At 53.4% G+C, this 20,448-nt stretch overlaps 1 protein-coding gene and 1 long non-coding RNA gene across 6 annotated transcripts in view; both read right to left on the minus strand.

Annotated features, from left to right (window-relative positions):
• The window catches only part of CABIN1 (calcineurin binding protein 1), a 155,634-nt gene that overhangs the window by 44,740 nt on the left and 90,446 nt on the right, over positions 1-20,448 (minus strand). For all 5 annotated transcript variants that reach the window (XM_040443562.1, XM_040443564.1, XM_040443565.1 and 2 more), the window contains 2 exons: positions 17,179-17,510; positions 1,831-1,944 (listed from right to left, as the gene is read on the minus strand). In XM_040443562.1, the coding sequence (XP_040299496.1) occupies positions 1,831-1,944; positions 17,179-17,510 (446 nt within the window). The remainder of the gene's footprint in view (positions 1-1,830; positions 1,945-17,178; positions 17,511-20,448) is intronic.
• On the minus strand, positions 11,318-17,165 carry LOC121010168 (uncharacterized). The gene is made up of 2 exons (XR_005781028.1): positions 15,808-17,165; positions 11,318-11,958 (listed from the first exon to the last, which is right to left on the minus strand). It is a non-coding gene; the product is annotated as an uncharacterized LOC121010168 (long non-coding RNA).

Consider the following 20,448-nt stretch of genomic DNA (forward strand, 5'->3'; position numbering starts at 1 on the left):
TTCAATTTGGCAGCCACAGAAAAAAGGTTTGCAGAACACTGACAAAGAGTTCTTACAAATCAAAAAGGAAAGGACTAACAACCTAATAAGAAAATTAACAGGAGTAGAAATGGCACCGAAAAAAACTAAAACTGTGAAACTGCTAATGTGATATCATGGGCAATCCCACTAATAATAAATGAAACATGATAACACTTTTCACCTACCAAACAGCAAATAAATATGAAAAAAAGTAACAGTGTGGAAGAGGTCTGAAAAAAATGAATCTAAGTTTAGGAACGTGGGCTGGATCTTTGGATGGTACTATCTTTCTTCTAGAACTTTAAAGGCACCACAAACTCTTTGACCAGGAAATTGTTTCTAGGAATTTACCCTCTGAATGGATCCCCACATTGGCAAAGATGTATATATGAAACACAGTAACAACAAAAGACTGGAAACCACCTAAATGCCCATCAATGGGGGATGGGCAGGTAAGTTGTGGCACATCCACATGTCAGGAATACTATGCAGCTACTAAAATGAATGAACAAGTTCTAAAACACTCTCCAAGATATGTTCTTAACTCAAAAAACAAAAAACAAAAAAAAAAAAACAAAAAACAAAGGTCAGAAGCACAAATACTTAGTCCTTTGGGTACATTTCTGCTCACTGGCTTATACATAAGCAGACACCCTCTGCAAGGACACACGCAGGATGAGGAACAGTGGCTGCTGTGGGTGATGGCTGTGGCCTGGGCATCTAGGCAGGAAAGAGTTTCTCTTTCTCTGCCAATCCTTGGTCCTGTGTAGGCTGACAGCATCTACTGCTTGTCTATAAAATACCCACAGAGAGAGATGGTAAAGGCAGGGCTCCCAGGCTCCATGGCCCCTGCCTGGCCACTAGAAGGTCATAGCCTGGAGAGGGGAAGAGCCACGGACCCAAACATGTTACCACCTGGCTGGCTCTCAGTGGGGAGGCCCCTACTGCCACGTGCCTCAAGAACCAGCCTTTGACACACCCCTCCAGCCCCAAGACCTACTCTCCTCAGCTCCTGTCCAGGCCAACCCCACCCTTCAGTTTTTATACACATAACAGGGAATCCGGGAAAACAGAGAAGCAACCATAGCTCAGAGGGTCTGGGTAACTTGCCAAAGCCACCCAGCTGGGAGCTGGCTGTCCTGGGAGGGGTGGATGGAGACTTCCAGGTGGAAGAGTGAGGGGTCAGCTATCTCTGTGCAGGACACAGCAAATGAGGGAAGGCTGGGCACAGGTGGGGTGGCCAGACAGGGTAGATGTGGGCTTAAGGGGGCCTCAGGGATGGAAAGCAGACAAGCCTTGGTGACAGGCCATGTCCTGGCCAAGGGGTGGGTCTCTATGCCACATAGAACGTCAATGCTGGAAGGGCACCGAAAGCCCAGCACTGTCCAAACTTGTTTTTCAGGCAGTAGACACGGCTTCAGTCAGAATCTCCTAGGTGCCCAAGACCACATGGGGGCCGACGGAGCTGCTCCAGAGGAGCAGACCATGAGCCTAGAGCCCCTTCACCACTGCCTGCTGTTGCCCCAGAATGCCTGGAGCTCTAGAGAACGCACAGAGCTTATCCATGCCTCTACCCCACAGACAGGCAAACCAGTGCCCAGAGAGTGCAGCGACTTGCCAGAAGTCACTCGGCAAGCACGGCCCCACTCCCGAGTCTGGCGCACTCTCGACTGCGCCACCCTGCCCGCCCTCTGAGGATGCCGCAAAGCCGTGGTCCTGGGAACACCCACCCAGGGAGGCCATTCGCACACCTCCAGCGCAAAGCAGTGCAGCAAGCAGCCTTGGAAATCAACAAGGCAAAGTACTCACGTTGAAGAAATTGGTCTTGTTCCTCTCGCAGAAGAGCCCCTGTGCCGGCATGTGCTGCAGTTGTTGCCACGGGATACCGCTGCCTAGCAACACGTCGCGGGCCCACTGGAGGTTCTGGGGAAACAAGAAGTAGGTTGGAAGTGAGTGTGTGGGCAGCTCGAGGCGCCCACGGGGAAGGGAGGCAGTCCCCTCCTTCCTGGCTGCGTTGGCAGAGCGGCGATGAGCAGCGGCTCCTGCAGACACCGATCCCGCAGCTCCAGGCAGCTCTGGCTGTGGGCTTTGATCATCTGGCTGTGGGGTACATTTCCGGAACTGATTTCCTGCCTAGCACAGCTGACTTAGGAGAGTGTGGCCTCGGATTGCCCAAGAAGGGCACAGATAGGGACCCTGCACCCGGATCAGCCTTGAAAAACTGCTACATGGACCCAGTGCCCCACCTTCTGTCAGGGGAACCCCCGCTGTCCTAAAGGGTCAGCCCTGACTTGTCAGGGTGTCAGCAGTACTTATTGTACCTGGTGACACAGCCACCTTGGGCTTAGAAGAGCTGATCTCTGTAGGACACCAGGGGCCTGAGTACCTGGGAGGGGAGGGGGGCTCCATCCACAGTGCTCAGGCCAGTGCTCTCTGGGCAATGGCGCCTCTTGGAACCCAGGCCCAGGGGGCCTGGTAGGGTGGGAACAGGAGCCTACCAGCCCAAGTGTGAGAGGCTGGGTGTACGCCTGGCTGCCTTGGCCTTCTCTGGGGCCTTGTCACTGACTTAGAGAGCAGCCCTTCCCCACTGCCGACCTGGCCTGCCACCTTCCTCCCTCAGGTCTTTCCCGTGGAGACTCCCATGGCCAGGACCACAGCTAAGCACCCTGCACGCACCATCTCACCCCAGCACCCGGACAGTGTGGTCTTACAAGGGAGAAGCCAGCAGGGGGCAGAGCTGGGACCAGAACCTGGACTTCCCCACACCAGACCCTCCTCTTTCGAGCAGTGCCCACCCTCCCCAGCTAATCAGTACTCCTGCCCTACCCCTATCCAGGTCCCTTCCTTGCCTCTCTCACCCCTCATGCCAGGCCTTTATCACCTCACATCCCAACTGCTTAATGCCTTCTACTTCTTGGCCTGCAAGTCTGTCCTACCTGCTCCCACTCTGCTCACTACTGGTCAGGCTAAACTTAAGAAAGCTCCCCTCATCACAACTTCTGGCAAAAGTGCAAACACCAGCTCCCTGGCTTGCTGGCTTGGAGCCCCCGCTGGCCTGCCCTTGAGCCTCTGCTCCTACCCCTGCACAGAGGGATATGCCACAGGAGACCCGTCGGAGGTGAGGGCTCCTCCACACCCAGCACTAGACAGGACTCCATGGGAGTCATACAGAAACGGGGGACATATAGAAACGAGGGTCCCTCTGAGAGGGAGACAAGTAAAGTTTCAAGCACACATCTCCTGGATGACACCCTCACAGCTAGCTCTTCTGTGGAAGCCCGAGGGAGAGCATCATCTCCTGGGGGAAACCTGGATGATTAAGCCTGGCAGTGACTCTCAGGCCATTTTCTACAGGGACGTGGCCTGGCTCTGGGAGTGGCTGAAGGCTGAGGACCCGTAAAGTCGAGGCTGCCTTTGCCCAGCAGGTCTAAGCAGGTTCAATGTGGGGCTGGGGGCTAGAGGGTCACGGGCAGCCCGACACATATGAGAGCAGGGCCAATCCCAGGTGGACGAGAGGGCACACACTGTCCACAGCCCTCTGCACAGCCAACCCCTCTAGCCTGAACTCGGGAGGCTTGCTGTTTTGCTCAGAGCCCTCCTTGAGCCCAAACACCTGCTCAGACACATCTGACATGTTGAGATCAGGAGCAGGCTGAGACTCTGCCTCTCTTACAGACTCCAATCAAAACACCAAGGCAAGCCCAGAGTAGGAATCACACCAAGGGCCGTGCGGGGGCTGCTCTCGCTGAGGCTCAGCAGCTGTCAGGGAGCAGCAGCCATAGCGATGGTCTCCTGAGACATCACTTCTCCAGCACTCTCAGGTCTTTCTAGGGCCTCGAAGACTGATGCTACAGCCATTCATGGTGAATGATTAGGCTTCCTGAAGGCTGAGGTACCTCCTCTCTGCCCCCTTGTGGGGGAGGCAGAAACAGGCTAAGGAGGGGCTACCTGGGAAGCATCAGTCCCTGACCCTTGACCAGGAGCACAGGGGCCACTCTGCCCCACACAGGAAGAGTGAATACTCAGTCACTCAGTCCCAGCCTTCAACTTTTGAGCTTCAATGCCCCAGGGGGCATGAACCTGCAGTTCACATTCCAATGTCCAGAGCTGTGCCCAGAAGTCTGGCTGAGAGACCCCGCCTCCCAGACCAGTCCATTCAGAAGCCTCCTGAGGTGGGTTACAAGCTTGGCCTGATGCTTCTGCCAGGGGAGGGAGGGCTAGCCATGGACGAACTGAGCAAGAAGCAGGGAAACAGCATGGGTCGGGCGTGCTTCATTACAAGAATAAAATCCAACTCAGATTAGTTCAAGCTGATCAGGGCTCCTCTGGGCTCCAGGACACAGGATTCAAAGAGAAGATAAAGCTTCTAGACCTCCAGCAGGAAGAGCAACAACTCAGGAAGCCCAGGAGTGAGGCTCACAACCTGTATCAGTACTCAGCCATGATCCCTTGGTCTCAGTGCCACTTGGTTCAAAGTCTCTCCTGGGTGAGATGTGAGAGGCTGCCAGTCTAATCAGCCACAAAGGAGACCCTCACAGAAAGGGACGTGAGACAGAAGACCAATACCTGCACTTTGAACATGACAGGTGAGCCCACCTGACCGTGACCATGGAAATAGGGCACAAAGGAGACCCACCTCTGGTCCAGCCTAAGTAGGTCAGCGAAGCCCCTACAGGAGACGACACCAGATGGAGCTGCAGTACACCCAGAGCCATGCCATAAAAGCCTCTTCTGGGGCTCCTTTGGGACTTATGGGAAGTACCCAGTTGACCCCTTTAAAAAGTAGCAGCAGTCTGAGGGGGGTGGGGAAGTAAGGCTCGAAGAAGCATCTCCATGGTGGCTGTTCCTTAAGAACATCAAGAAAATAAGGGCGCCTGGGTGGCTCAGTCAGTTAAGCGTCAGACCTCGGCTCAGGTCATGATCTCACGATTTGTGGGTTCGAGCCCCGTGTCGGGCTCTGTGCTGACAGCTCAGAGCCTGGAGCCTGCTTCAGATTCTGTGTCTCCCTCTCTCTCTGCACCTCCCCCATTCACTCTCTGTCTCTCTCTCTCTTTAAAAAATAAACATTAAAAAAAAAAAAAAAAAAGAACATCAAGAAAATAAAACCCAACAGAGACTTCCATGTGGCTGGGGACATGTGCAAGAGAACAGCACCAGGGCCAGGGTGGAGAGAGTGAGGGGACCCTGCTTCCCTGAGCCAGGTGTCATTCCAGGCACTAAGGCTATGGGACAGGGACACACATCCCTCTATGGCTTCTGTTTCTGCTACCACTCTGCAGCTTCTCCCATGACATCTGCACCAAGATGGCCCTTCCCACTGGAACAGTCAGGTGGAAGGTAGAGGACCAGGAAGGGAGGTGGCTGCGGGAGAGGTCCCAGCACTCTTAGAGACCCGAAAATCAGCCACTTGAGAAGAGTGCAGAAAGCATGGGCCTGCCAAACCCGATCAGGATTGTCAATTAGCCTCCTGCAGACTTGGCCCCCACAGACCGGCAGAGAGCAAGGCTCCCCAGCCATCTCCCTGGACTGCCAGAGAGAGCTGATCGATGGCAAAGGCACACAGTGTCCAGACGGCTCAGAAGAGACCTTAGCTAATGCATGTCTGAGGCCCCGGGTGGGAGCTGATAGCGATAAAGAAACCTACCCAGTAACTGACAAGTGCCAGGCTGGGACGGGAGTGGAGGGGCAGGGAGAGCTGACCCACCATGGCACACCTGTACTGCAGTTTGCCCTGCAGCTTCATGCTATGGGGAGGCGAGAGGCACCAGGCCACCTGGCTAAGAACAGCACAGAACTCCTCATCTTATGTAAGTGCCAGTTTACCAAAGAGGAAACTTAGGCTCAGAGAGGTCCAAGAGTTGGTCCGAGGCCCCCAAGTCAGGAAGTCAGTGGCAGAGCCAGGCTTGCACTCTGGTCCAGGAACGGAGGACTCCAAGGCCTGGACTTTTTATCGTGCACCCTCACCCCAGGGTGGGCAAGTCACTTTACAAATCTGCCTGGGGTCATGCTATGTGCTTGAAGCCTAGCTGGCCACCAGGGACAGCTCCAAGGCAGCCAGGTCTCAGGCCCTGAGCAAGCTGTCAACACGCCACTGGCCCAGAGCCTCGGCTTACTGTCACCTCTGGGAATGGCAGAAACACCATGGGGCCACTTGCCAGATAACAGCACCAATCTTCCTGGGATTCATTGGCCCCCTGAGGCTTAGTGCACACACCCTCCTCTGACAGATGGCAGAATGCACTATGCCCTAACAAGGGGCAGATGGAGGGCAGAGCCCTGCTGAGAGGCAGGGAGAAGAATCCCCAAAAGCATATGGTACCTCAGTGTCCTCCACCGCCTGTTGCCTGGCATAAGACAGAGGGACCCTCCTGACTCCTCTGCTTGAAGGCCTCAGCTCCCTCAGAGTGAGAGCCAGCTCCATACCTCAGTTTACCTGCACACACTCAGGCTCATCTCTCTCCTTCCCCTCCCCCATCATGTGTGGCTCTCTAGCCACACTTACCTCTGCCCCTACTTTGGTCCCTGCAGGTCTCTCAGCCAGGCACCATCTCACCCCACCCCCACCAGCCCCCCTAATACCGTCCCCACAGTCCCATGGTCACCTTAAACAGCCTCTTCTGCTGACTCTCTGATGCTTTTGCTGTCTGCCCCCTCTCATCTGTCAGCCCTGTGAGGGCAGGAGCACCATGTGACTTCTTGACTGATGGCTCCTCAGGGGCTAGGTCAGCAGGGGTCCACAGAAGGAATACGACAGATATTGTAAAAAGAGTGAAAGGAGCGAGAAGGTCTGAAGTGCTGAGAAAGGAAGGTACGGCAGTATGTGGGGGGATGGGGGGTGCGCCCAGGACTGGTGCGCCCAGGACTGGAGGCAGGAGTGCTGGGACAGAACCATCACCCTGGGCTCCTTTATTCAAGGAATCTATAGGAAAAGGGACTGCTTGGGAACTCATGTGCTGGGCAGACTGGAGCATGAAGTCCGTCTTTCAAGACACCCTTCTCTGTTCTTCCTTCAAAACAGTAATTCAGAAGCCCTAGGTTTGCCTGGCAGTTGTCCACAAGGGCATGCAGTGAGTGGTACACAATGAAGTTTGTTGAAGGAATAAATGAACGAGTGCCTGGCAGTCTTGGGAGAGTCCTATAGCCTCCTGGAGCCCTGGTTGCCCACTTGAAGGATGCGGGTGGCGGTGACCATGAGGCCACTCTTAGGGTCAGTTGGAGAACACCAACGATAGCAGAGGAAAGCAGCTGTCTACAAACGCACTAAGTTCCCCACCTGTGTCCTGGGGAGAGCACCCCTGCCCATGCAGCCCCCTCCCCCTGCCAAGCCGGGCCTTCTCACATCTTCTCCAAGAACCTGGACTTGCCCTTGAACTTGGCAAAGTGTGCCAGTGCTCATCCTCTGCCCTCCCCACACCGACCTGAAGAGCCAGGACAGAGGTGCACCCCCTGCTGCTGGGTGGGTCTGACCAGCCAGCGGCACCAGTGGGAGAGCAGAGAGTAGGGCAGGGATGAGAGCAGAGCATTTATCCTGAGCTCCCTCCCCCCCGCCTGTGCTGAGGGTCGGCCACCAAGGACCAAAAGCTCTGACAGGCAGCCTGCAGCTGAGGCGCCCCAGGGCTGGCCCAGGGCCCTGCACTAGCCCTGCCCTGTGGGTTCCTGGTCTCCACCCAGGCCACTGTAAATGCCTCCTTCATTAAGGCTCTTCGGATTAGCAGCAGGATGGAGTCATCGAAGGCCTGTGACTGGCAAATCCCTTTACTCTCTACACAGCAGCCAGTCTTTCACACACAACCTTGTGGTAGCTCTCACCTCACTTCAAATGCTGCCCCACAACTCCCCCCTGCCCGATCAGGCCCTCAGGAGCTCTGACTGCATCTTCTTCCCCTCTCCTCGCTGCCCAGCCGGTCACACGGGCTTCTGGCCCACCAGGGCCGCTCCTGTCTCGAGGCACATGTGTTGGCTGTGTCCACCCAGAAGCCTCTCCTTTGGCTAGTTCCCTCACCAGCTTCAGGTCTGTGCTTAGAGAGGCCTTCCCAGACCTCCCTGCCTAAATAGCCGCACTCCCCCACTGCACCCCCTTAGCAGCTTTCTCTTTCTTCCAGACACATCATTAACCGCCATCAGGCATGTTTCTACTCTCCATTCCCTCTGTGTGCACTCGAGGGGAGGGGTTTTGCTGTGTACACCACTGTATCCCAGCGCCTCACACAGGGCCTGGCACGTGACAACACAGGGGACAGCTGCTGAATGAATGAACCCGCAGAGATGCATAGGAACCATGCCGAGGGGGCAACGAGGGGACGACACTAAAATACAAGGAGTTCTGCCACGTAGTGGTCTGCGGGATGATGAGGTGGTGGTAGTTTGTTTTCTTTCCAAACTGAGTATTATCTGTACCGGATGCTGCTAGTGGAGTACTCAACCCATTCGAACTGTTGGGATCCAGATCCCTCCTCTTTCCTGAGAGAGGACAAGGAAAGCAGTGGGCCTAATGCAGACCATCGGTGCTCTCTCTTCTGACACCCAAAGGTACAGCAAAATCTTCAAACCATGTTGCAGAGACTTTGGAATGCATTATTGAGATCCCAAAGTTGAGAAAAATCTTCAGTTTCATTTTGTAAATCACAGAAAGCTTAACAAGAGCCTGGCTGGCCAGGATGTGCGGCAGCCCAGGGCTTCTGTGTGGGAAGCCTGGGGCACAGCATCGTTTTGCATATACAGAAAGGGAACAGGGACTGAAGGGATGGTCAGCATGTCCTCCTCATGCCTGGTCCTGCTGTCTGGCCGGGAATGCCACCTGTTCCTGGGACACTGAGTTGCATGTATGCAGCAGGATCTCGCAGGCTGTGCCGAGGGCGGCTGTGTCACAGCCTGGAGGACTCCCTTCACACCCACCCAGTCAGATAGTACACAGCCTTCCTCACGGACCCTCTTGTTTAAGCCAGCTCTGCAGGTTCCACACGTGCCAGTGGCACAGGCGGGTGGGAAACTACCCACGACAGATGGCTGAGGGCAGAGGTTCACAGCCCAGCTGGCCAGACTCTTGCCCTAGCTCACACCAGGGCATAAACTGACTCCCAAGTCAAATGTCAGTGACTTTTCTGGAGATTACAGGCAGAAGCAGTACTGCTGGGACTCTTCTGGTAGGAGGTAGCTTCAAACCAAACAAGTCCTAAACAGACACTGGGGCCTGGGCTCACCCCACAAAGGCTCTGGGCCAGAGGAGTAGGTATGACTAGGCCAGAGCGGCCAGGCCACCATCCCGCCATATGCCATCAGGAGGATGCACTGTAACAGGGCTTGGCCACGATGCTGTGTAGCTGCCTGCGGGAGTACACTGGGACAGGGACAGAGCACTGCTCAGAGTGAGTGGCCTCTGCTCCCATCAAAGCGGAGTGCATGTGGGGCTTGCAAGACAGGCTGCTCTTGTCATTGGTATATATGCTTCCCAGCTGGCAAAAAAGCATTAACTCACTTTTCCTCACAAGAAAACCTATAACCAAGGTGCTGTTATCTCCACTTGACAGCTTAAGAAACCTGTCCACAGGACTGAAACTGGAAGCCAGTTGGCTAGCTGGCTGAGTACAAGTGAGGTTCTGGGAGCTGGCCCTCGGGAGGGGTGGCTCAGGTTCCAGGATGCGTGCTGGCAAGGGGACAAGTGGTGGGACGGGGAGGCACTCTAATCATAGGGTCTGGGAGTCATGCCTATGATCAAAGCAGGCTGAGTAGCCCCTTCCCCATCTCACACCTCAGGTTCCTGAGCAATCCTCACCTGGGTGTCACCTCTTGGTGACAACAGGGTGCTAACTGTATCTGAGAGCTGCTCCGGCTGCTGTGTGTGAAGCCACACAGCAAAAGGTGGGTTTCATCCCACAGCAGAGCCAGCAAGGCTCACGCCCGTCCAGGAGAGTGGGAGGAAAACCTTTTGGCCACGCACAGGTCGAATGAAGGCCAAGCCTTGACTCGGGCAGTGCTGGGGCCAGATGAGCAGAGTCCCAGCCCGGGGCCCAGAAACTGGCTGTCTGCCGAGCCCCAGGAAGGTGGCCTCTCCCATAGAACAGGCCCTTCTCCTCTCCTTCCTCACTTCCAGCTCCAGCTCACTACCTGACTCCGGCCACACTGACCAGCAGCAGCCCAATTACTGTGTGGCCACCGCTGTCACAGGGGGCTGGTAGGACAGCCTTGCTTCTGCTAAACCACCAGCCTGTCACACAAGGGCTCTTAGTAAACATTTCCTGGTTCAGCCTGATGCTGCCAAGCAGCTGCCATGGGGCTTTAGCAAGAAGCTGGGCATCCACACACCTGGCCAGGTGAAGGACCTAGGCTAGGCCTCAGTCTCTCCCAAAAGGAAAGTAGAAGCAGAATAAAGATCTGAGTCCTAGAGGCCCTCATCAGCTGGCCAACTCCTCCGGGCAGAGTACAGGCCCTGCAACATCCTCACCAAGGGGTCTGAGACAAGCTGCTATCCCCTCTGAGCCTCAGTTTCCTGCTCGCCCTGCTGGGCAGGGTGCTGTGAGAAACAATACTGAGGAGCTGCCCGGGCCGGCCTGTCTCCACTCCACGCTGGTGTATGCTTCTCAGCCTTTCTCTTAAGACATCAAGTGACCTGGGAGGACCACAGGAGCAAAGAACAGGAAGAACATTCCCCAAGTTAAGACCGAACGACAAGCACAAAACGAAGAAGTTTAGGCAAGGCAGTAACCCAAACAAGAGGCCCCTCCACAGAGGAAACCAGCCCTGGAAAGCACCACCAGTGTTCACAAACTCTGGTCTCTATACAGGAGACACAGTCCTGGTGCCCAACTCCCTTGTCCCCCCCCAGAACTGCCAGCAGGGCAGTGGCTGCTCCTGCACCCCCAGACCCCCAGCAGGAGAGGCTGCCAGCCTAGCAGGTGTGAAGTGGTATCTCAACGTGGTTTGGATTGACATTTCCCTAATGGCTAATGGTACTGAGCATCTTTCCTGTGCTTATTTGCCATTTATTGTATATCTTCTTTGCAGAAATGTCTATTCAGATCCTTTGCCTCCTTTTACATTGGGTTGGCTTTTAATTATTTAGTTGTAAGGTTTTGGGTTTTTTTTTTTTAATATATTCTAGGTACAAGTTCCTTACCACATATAAGCATACTCAGAGATATTGTGGATTCAGTTCGAGTCACAATAAAGTGAATATCAAAATAAAGTGAGTCAAATGAACTTTCTGGTTTCCCAGTGCATATAAGATTTATGTTTATGCCATACTATAGTCTATTACGTGTCAACAACATTATGTCTAAAAAAACCCAACGCATATATCTTAATTTAAAAATACTTTATTGCTAAAAATTGCTAACCACCATGTGAGCTTTCGGCAAGTCATAATAACTGATCACAGATCACTATAATAATAACGAAAAAAGTATGAATTTTTGCGAGAATCACCAAAATGTGACACAGAGACACAAAGTGACCAAATGCTGCCAGAACAGTGCCAAAAGACTTGCCCAACACAAGGTTGTCACAAACCTTCAATGTGTAAAAAACACAGTATCTGCAAAGTGCAGTCAAGTGAAGCACAGTAAAACGAGGTGTGCCTGCGTGTGTCCTATAAATATTTCTCCCTTTCTGTGGACCATCTTCGTTTCAGCAATGTCCTTTGAAGCATGAGCTTTTAATTTTGATGGTGTCCTGTTTATTATTGTTACTACTGTATTATTTATTTGTTATTTGTCACCTGTGCCTAGTCCAAGGTCATGAAGATTGACATCTATGTTTTCTTCTAAGAGTCTTAATAGCTTTTAGCTCTGAAGCTTAGCTCTCTGATACATTTTGAGTTCATTTTTGAACATGGTGCGAAGCAGGAGTCCAACTTCATTCTTTTGCATGTGGATATCCAATTATCCCAGCACCATTTGTTAAGAAGACTGTCCTTTCCTCCACTGAAGTATCTTGGCACCCCTGTCAAAAATCAATTGACCATAGATGTATGCCTTTGTTTCTGGGCTCCCAGTTCTATTCCGTTGATCTATACATCTATGCTTAAACTAGTACCACGCTGTTTATTTTTTTTAATTTTTCTATTTATTTTGAGAGAGACAGAGACAGCACAAGTGGAGGAGGGCTAGAGAGAGAGGGAGAGAGAGAATTCCAAGCAGGTTCTGCACTGCCAGCACAGAGCCCGATGCAGGGCTCAAACCCACGAAACCACAAGATCATGACCTCAGCGGAAACCAAGAGTCAGATGCTAAACCGACTGTGCCACTCAGGCACGCCCACACTGTTTATTTTCAATTGTGGCACAAAACACCTAAAATTTATCCTCTTACCCATTTTATTTATTTATTCATTTATTATTAAGTTTATTCATTTCTGAGAGAGAGAGACAGACAGACAGAGTGTGAGCAGGGGAGGGGCAGAGAAAGAGAGGGAGACACAGAATCCAAAGCAGGCTCTAGGCTCTGAGGTGTCAGCACAGAGCCCGACGCGGGGCTCAAACCCATGAACCGCAAGATCACGACCTGAGCCGGAGTCGGAGGCTCAACTGACTGAGCCACCCAGGTGTCCCTCATCTTAGCCATTTTAAAGTGTACAGTTAAGTAGTGTTAAATATATTCACTTTGCTGTGCAACAAATCTCTAGAACTTTTTCATTTTATCAAACTGAAACTCTATACTGATTAAACAATTCCCATTCTCTCTCCTAACCCCTGACAACTACCACTGCACTTTCTGTCTCTCTGATTTTGACTACTTTAGATCCCTCACTATATGGAATCATCTAGTGTTTGATTTTTTGTGCTGGGCTTATTTCACTGAGCATAGTGTCCTCAAGGTTCACCCACATTGTAGCATGTATCAGAATTTCCTTCTTTTAAGGCTGAATAATATTCCACAGTTTTTGATTACTATAGATTTGCAGTAAGTTTTGAAACCAGGAAGTGTGAGTCCTCCAAGTTTGTTCTTTTTCAAGACTATGGCTCTAGGGACCATCTTATAATTCACTCTCCTAGACCACTTGTGGCAGGAGGTGCTGAAGGGCTCAGTTCCCCAGCTGAGCCACAGACAGCAGGTAGGGGGAACCAGGACAGGGGCACCCATGCCTCAGTCTTCTTTCTGGATCCCATTAGTGACTTTCAGAACTCTCAGGATGAAAGGTCCCAATGCCATGTGGTTTCCCTCCTGGGCTGCTCAGGTGGACTCAAGGACACAGGTTTTTCTAAGCATGGACTGACAGCACAGGACTCAAAATCCTGGAGAAGAGTGTAATCTTGGTGATTGTAAGTGATGCAATAGCTAGACTTAGGGCCCTTATGGCCATCAGCATGTGTGATCTTCCCTAAGGTGTGGAGAGCTCTAGGGAGTCCTGCTTCCTCAGGTGCCCCTGGCCCTCGGTGGAGGATAGTGGGAGGCCCACCTTGGGAAGTGCAGGGGCTAGCCTGTGCCCAACAAAGCCAGCCTTGGGCAGGAGGGCGGCCTTAAACAGGCATCAAGGGTCCCTGAGGGGTGGATTCAGCCCTCAGAAGGTCTAGTGGAGAGACCAGGAGCCATGGGAGATGCTGACATTAAGGAAATGGGCTCTGGAGTCCTGGGGAGAGGCCCAATGGCAGGGGAGAGGAGGAATCTTGGCTGAGGGCCAGTGTATGGGGCCCCAAACCCCCACCTCACTGTCACAATAATTCTGTGCAAGTATCAAAAGAGAGGAGCCCCCCACCCCTGCAGAGCCAGGATATGAACCCAGGCGAGCCCACATTCGCTCCCCCTCCCCCAGAAATTCTGCTGCCAGCAGCTAAGCAAGTGGCTCCCTGTGTCCTGAGGGCAGTCTCTCCATAAAGGCCTGGAATGGGAAGGGGGGGGGGGGCTCTGAACTGAACAGAGCTTTAGCTGGGGGCACTTGAAAGACCTGAGGGATCCAGAGTCAATATGCACAGCCCCCGGGGTCTCTCTGAAGGCAGGGATGATGGATGTTCCTGCCAGTTGGCCACTGAGCCAGAAGATGGCAATAGGAAAATGCCACTGCCAAGCCCACAGGCGGATTTTATGAAGAAATGTGTTGCTGTTAAATATATACAGCAGGAAGCATTTGTTACCAAACAGCTGTGTTTGGAAAGCCGTCGCTGCTTGTCAGCTAATGGTTCTGCATTAGTCAGTGAGAGCACCAGTTGTGTCCCCCAGATCTGTGGACAAGCTGATACCCAGGCCCCAGGACAATGGCATGTCCCAGACAGGGTCAGCCCCAACTCAGGCTCTCAGTGCAGTGAGGTGTTAACAACCTACCATTCAAGTTGGGGTGACACCTGCTGCTCAGCAAAGGTCTCTGAGTGAAATAAGCAAAGAAGCCAGTGGCGCTGCCTGGATGCACGGGGCCTAGGGTGTGGCAGCCTGGAGAGCTCCCGAAGCATACCTGGCACCCACACACAATTGCTATGTAAGGAAGGGGATCTCTTCCGGAATCAAGACCAGCATTCCATTTCAGAAAGCCAAGGAACCCAACCTGGAAATGCAGCTAACAGAAGAGCCGTGACAGAAACAGAGCTTGATGGCTGTGCAGGGTTTTCTGGGAAGGAAGCCAAGGCAGCCTCCATTCCCACCAACAGGGACGGCTGGATTGACCGGGATCCACCCTCCCTGTAGACCATCAGGATGACCAAAATGACCTGGGGGACATTCGACGAAATAGCAAAATGGCAAACTGAGCATGGATGCTCTAATGGTGGGGTAAGTAGTGGAGCAGCTAGGCTGGGGCGAGACTACCCAAGCCAGTCCCAGGCTATCACTCACCCCTGTGTGACCCTGAGCCAGGTATCTAGATGGAAAGTGGACAGAACAAGATCCCCACCTCCTCGGCCTGAGTACTTAGAGCCTCAGAAGTGACAGTCAATGGTGTGTGTGCCCGAGAGCTGGGAAATAACACACAAAATGGCTTTTGTTTTAGGCTAGCAGAGCTGTGGCTATCCCCTCTCTAATGTTTTTGACATAGATGCTGCTTTCTACTTTTAAAAAACTCACCCAGCAAGGGGACAGGTTGTGAAAACAGCACTATGCTTGGTACCGGGTGGGGCCCTTTACATGCACTGGTCCTTTGCGCTCAGACTAAAGCCATTTAATGGGGCTCTCCCTCAAATCTCTCTCCATCCAACCCCACATCTTCCCCTCCTTTCCACAGTGGCTGGTCCCTAATAGGCATCTTGCACTCCAAATTCTGTCATGGCATCGGCTTCTGGAGAAGGCCACCTGCTACTGTGTGGGGAAGATTTGGCTCACCCTGGGAAACTCCAAGTCCTGCTAAGAGCTGACCCCAGCTGGCAAGGGCTGCACAACTGCTTGGGGGAGCATCTGAAGAGGGGGATGCCCAAGGTTGGGGAGATCCAGATGATGGGTGCCAGTGTCCCTTCCAACTGAGACTCATGAGAGTTCCTGCGCTGGGCTCTGCTGCTCCCAAAAGAGGAAAAGAAGGAAAGTTCCCAAAGCAGCACCGGAACATGGTAGGGGGCAGGGGCAGTGTCAGCCACCCCTGAAGATTGCTGCAGAGGAGGTTTTATTAAAACCCAGGTCTGCCTGCCTGGGTTCAGAAGGCCTAGGGCACTAGAGGTAAGGTCCACTGCAAAATACAGGCTGTGCATGGAGGGACCCAGGCTGAGGCATGGCAGTTGCAGCCAGAAAAGTCAGATGCTCTGGAGAGACAATGCTCAGAGTGAGACCCCTTCCTTCACCAAGCCTGCCAACACCAGCTCCCCCTGTTCTGCTCTGACAAAAACCAACCAAACCCTGTGAGCATTTTGGGCAGATACAACTGTGACAGGGCACCTACCTGTGCCTAGCCCCCAAACAGAATTCTATCAAGTAACAACTTCCTGTCATGTAACCATTGCCAAGCCAAGATCCATCTCTCTGGCCAATTGTCCTTCCTGGTTCTTCAAAGGTCCCACAGAGGCTGGTGAGAAGGGGCCGGCAGAGGGCCTCTGGGAGGAAGATGTTTCTGAGCCAGGACCTGACTGAGTAAGGAAGCCAGATGAAAATAGAGACCACAGACAGACTCCAAAGGCTGCCCCTGCTTAACCCCACCACCCCGGCCCTCTCTGGCCTTTGCCCACACCAGTTTGGCTCACCCAACACTGCCAAATGCTCAGGCAATCTGCCTGATCTGGGCTCTCTCCCTGTCCTCCAAACTGCCACTGTCCCCCACTCTGCCACGGCCACCCTACAGGTTTCAGATTAATGGGTGCCTTCATGGTGCCAGAGCAGCACCCCCACTCCTGTGTGTATCCCATTATCTTCTCTTTAGCATGTGTCACAATGGGACTAGCTTTATTTGCTTGTTTCCGTGTTTTACAATCTGCCTGTCCCTTAGAATGTACCTCCATGGGGGCAGGCACCATGACCAGGACACTGTCTCCAGTGCCTCCCGGGTAAGTGAAGAGTGAAAGAACACACATGCCACACTCCCTGCACACATGCTACCTGCCAGCAGAAGCCGTCTGGCTGGGAAGTCCCTGAGAGAGCTTAAGCCTGGGGCACAGCTGTTAAGAATCGCTACATCATCTGCTTTCCAAAAAGAGCTGGAGGAGGCTGTCGGCACCCAACCCCCATGCAGCAGAGGCTGTGAAGATGGTTCTGGCAGCTGTACTGGAGAGGCGAGCCCAGGGGCAGGATGATGGTGAGGAGGCCTCTCCGCAAGATGCGGCCAGAGGGGACAGAGCCTGCAGCAAAGCCCTGGGCCAGAGAGGAGGGGGATCTCTATAGGGCATCTGGGGATATGCCTGTGGGGCCATGCTGAGGAGGACAGGTGAACAGAAGTGGAGAGGAAGCCGGACAGTGGAGTAAGAGTCGCCACACTGGCCCTCACAGGCAAGAGCTGATGAGCCTGTAGGCCCTCACCCTTCAGCCCGCAGCAGTACCTGAGCCTGTGATCTTGCTTTGGGAGCAGCCCCTATACCCGCTCCTCCCTTGATCCCTCCTGTGACCCGTGGTCCTCACCAACTCTCACCTGGAAAGCTGGACCACTCTCGTGTGGACTCACCTCCTGCATCTCTCCTGTCCCACCCCTCCCATGCACCGCTACCCAAGACCTTTGGCAGCTCCCACCTGGGTTTGTTCTGCCCACCGACACTCAAGAGATGCTCCTGGGCCCTGGGAAGATCAAACCCCTCTCCCGCCCCCCATGGGCTGGCAGCTCGCTCACCCGGTGGGTCTTGCTGTAGGTGTAGAGGAAGGCCAGTCGGTAGAGGCTCTTATAGTGCTGGGGGAAGCGGCTGAGGCACAGGCGGAAGGAGGCAATGCACTGCTCGGTGAGGAACTGGCGCTGCTCTTCTGCCCCAGCCGGCAGCCCCTGGGGAAAGGCTGTGGGCTCCCCCAGGGTGTCCGCTCTCTTCCTCCCGTCCCACAGGGCAGGTGCAGATGCTGGGGGTTTGGCAGCAATGCAGGCAGAGGCCGGGGGGTCTGCAGCAGGCTTCTGGCTGCCTTGCTCTGTGGCCCGGAAGCCTTCCGTGCTCTCCAAGGACTCCTCAGTTTTCCCTGTGGGTGAGAAGAAAAAGAAAGTCACCTCAGTTTTAATCCCTGCCCCCGCAGGAGTAAGGAGTAATCTTACTGAGGTGAAAGGCACAGCTAAGTCTGTGCCCTTGCTACGCAGCTGCTGGACCCAACAGACCCAGTAGGAGGCATGGGGCCTGGTGCTGGCTCTGCCCCTGCTGGCTGAGGCCTCCATAGCCTCCCACTCTCCTCCCCTGTGAAACAGGATGTCCCAGCTGGCATGCAGCAGAGGGGCCCCGAAGCTGCAGACGGTGGGGGTGGCAAGCGGGGCTCTGAGTCCCCCCTCTGAATGGCAGCACAAGGCTGTCCCGCCTCCTAGGCCTATGCAGGTGCATGGGGAAGCAGTCCACAGAAGGAAGGTGTGGCTGCCACAACCATGGAATAAAACAGCCAGGAAAGGCACACAAAGAACTGCACCTGCTCTGCCGCTTAGCACCTCTGCCCACAGCCTACCCGACATCCTTCTCCAGAGCTGCTGCTGCTAGTGTGCGTGAACCAAGAGCTCACACACAGGAGAGCCCAAGCTGGGTGGCAGGGGCTGCAGGAGAAGGAGACTGGCCCAGGAGGGAAGGATTGAAGGAAGAGGATGGGGGCAAGCAGTGAGGGGAAGGTGGCCTGTCAGGCACCCAGGAGTTTGGCAAGGCCTGCCTGGAGGAGGCCAGAGAAGTAGCCCAGCACTAATGCTGAAGCCTGTCAGCCACTGTGGGCTGAGCTCCTTCCTGTCCTCAGCCTGTCAACCTTTTCCAACTGTAGTGGCAGCCAAAAGGAGGCTGGGGCCTGCTGCGGTAGGGAAGAGTGGTCAAGGACTAAGGTCCCAAGTTCCCCTAAGCAAAACCATCATCAGGTTTAAGCAAAAAGACATCAGGTGCACATCGAGTTCTTTTTGCTAAGGAAAGAATCTGAGCAAGACAGAGCCAAGCTGCTCATCACAGCACGCAAGGCTACCTCCTGTCAGTCCTGTCATCCCTCCTACCTACCCTCTGGGCCTCACACCTTGAAACCAACCATTGGGAACATGGTTGTTCCCACTGGGAACACTGTTGTTCCTTTTGGACTCACCGTCTGCACACCCTCCCCTGCCTCACCCACTCGCTCTCATCCTTCAGGACTCCACTCACTGTCACCTTCTCCTGCAGGCCTCCTGGGCCCCAAGGTGGGGTTTGCAGAGTGCCTTGTGTGCCCACCTCTCTGATGTCACCCATCCCACTGCATTTATGCACGGGTGTCTCCCCCTCCCCCACTGCCCAGAGCCTAGCACAGGGTCTAGTTTGAAGCCGAATGAATGACTGAAAAGCAGGTCACATCTGATCTTGACACTGTGCTCTCTTCTCAGGGGAGCTCAGGAAACCACTTAGGTCCCACAGGCACCCCACTCAGGGCACAATGACAGCAACTAGGAGTCTGCTCAGGGCTGGCATCTTACGGGGACACCACTGCCTTACAAATGTGCCTGATTTCTAGTGTTCAATTCAAGGGACACATTTCAAATGTGGCTCAACAAACACGTTCTCAACGACTCTGGGCCCAGCCCTATGCTAGGCATAAGGGAGATGGGGAAATAGGATGAAGATAAAGACCTCCCAAGGGCTCAGATAAGGTGCTAAGTGTGTGCTCACACACAAAGACACACAGGAACACATCTCCTATGGAAAGTGAGCACAGGGTCAAGAATTTATCCAAAGAGAGGTCAGAAGGCATGTCTGAAAACACGTTAAAAAAGGGAAACGGGGCGCCTGGGTGGCGCAGTCGGTTAAGCGTCCGACTTCAGCCAGGTCACGATGTTGCGGTCCGGGAGTTCGAGCCCCGCGTCAGGCTCTGGGCTGATGGCTCGGAGCCTGGAGCCCGTTTCCGATTCTGTGTCTCCCTCTCTCTCTGCCCCTCCCCCGTTCAAGTTCTGTCTCTCTCTGTCCCAAAAATAAATAAACGTTGAAAAAAAAAATTAAAAAAAAAATAAATAAAATAAAAAAGGGAAAAAAAGTAGTGATGCCAGAGTGAATGAAAAACCTAGCTACTCAGGGATTTGGGTGGCCTGAAGAGGTGCAGGAGACATGGGTGATGTGCCTCACACACAGTGTCCACTCCACGGCTGAAAGAGCCTCACAGGTCACATTAGTGGAAGAAAGGGGGGAAGTCAGAAACGTCAATAAGCCCACACAGTGCTTCCCAGCTAGGATGCCTAGTCCTAACCCTGGCAGCATAAAAGTGAGAAGACTTCGTCCTAAAGATAAAAAGCAAGCAAGGCAATGCTCTGGCCACTCTGGTGCTGCTGCTGGCAATGAGGACTGGCTTAGCATGCCCAGAGTGCACACATCAGGCCGCTTCCCACTCTGCCACTGCCACCCCTGCCTTGTGCAAGGCACTCAGGCATCATCACCAGGCCTCTACTTGACCTAGAAGAGGCAGGTGCAGCCATGGGATGGTGGTCCCTGAACAAAGTGGCTGGTAGCTGTACCAGCACCCTTGGCCCATATCCTGCCCCGGGTTTAGGTAGCAGGGAGGGCCCGGGCTGGGCACCCGTGTCCACTGTCAGGACCACATAGGCTGTTGACAAACTATTCTGCTGAGCTCAGAGAGAGTCAGCCGTAATTAACAGAGTTCGCTTCTGTTTAGAGAATGAAATTTGGGCAGCTTTTCCCTCTATTAAAAAAATAAACCTTCAGACTTAGTCTGGGTCTGGGTGGCTTAGTCGGTTGAGCGTCTGACTCTTGATTTCAGCTTAGGCCATGATCCCAAGATCATGGGATCAAGCCCCAGGTCAGGCTCTCTCTCCCTCTGCCCCTCTCCCTGACTCACGTGCTCTCTCTCTCTAAAAAAATAAAATAAAATAAAATAAAATAAAATAAAATAAAATAAAATAAAATAAAAAAATAAAATAAAATAAAATAAAATAAAATAAAATAAAATAAAATAAAATAAAATAAAA

Source organism: Herpailurus yagouaroundi, unplaced genomic scaffold (genome assembly GCF_014898765.1).
Source record: "Herpailurus yagouaroundi ecotype Mexico unplaced genomic scaffold, PumYag 191, whole genome shotgun sequence".
NCBI classification, from domain to species: Eukaryota; Metazoa; Chordata; class Mammalia; order Carnivora; family Felidae; genus Herpailurus; species Herpailurus yagouaroundi.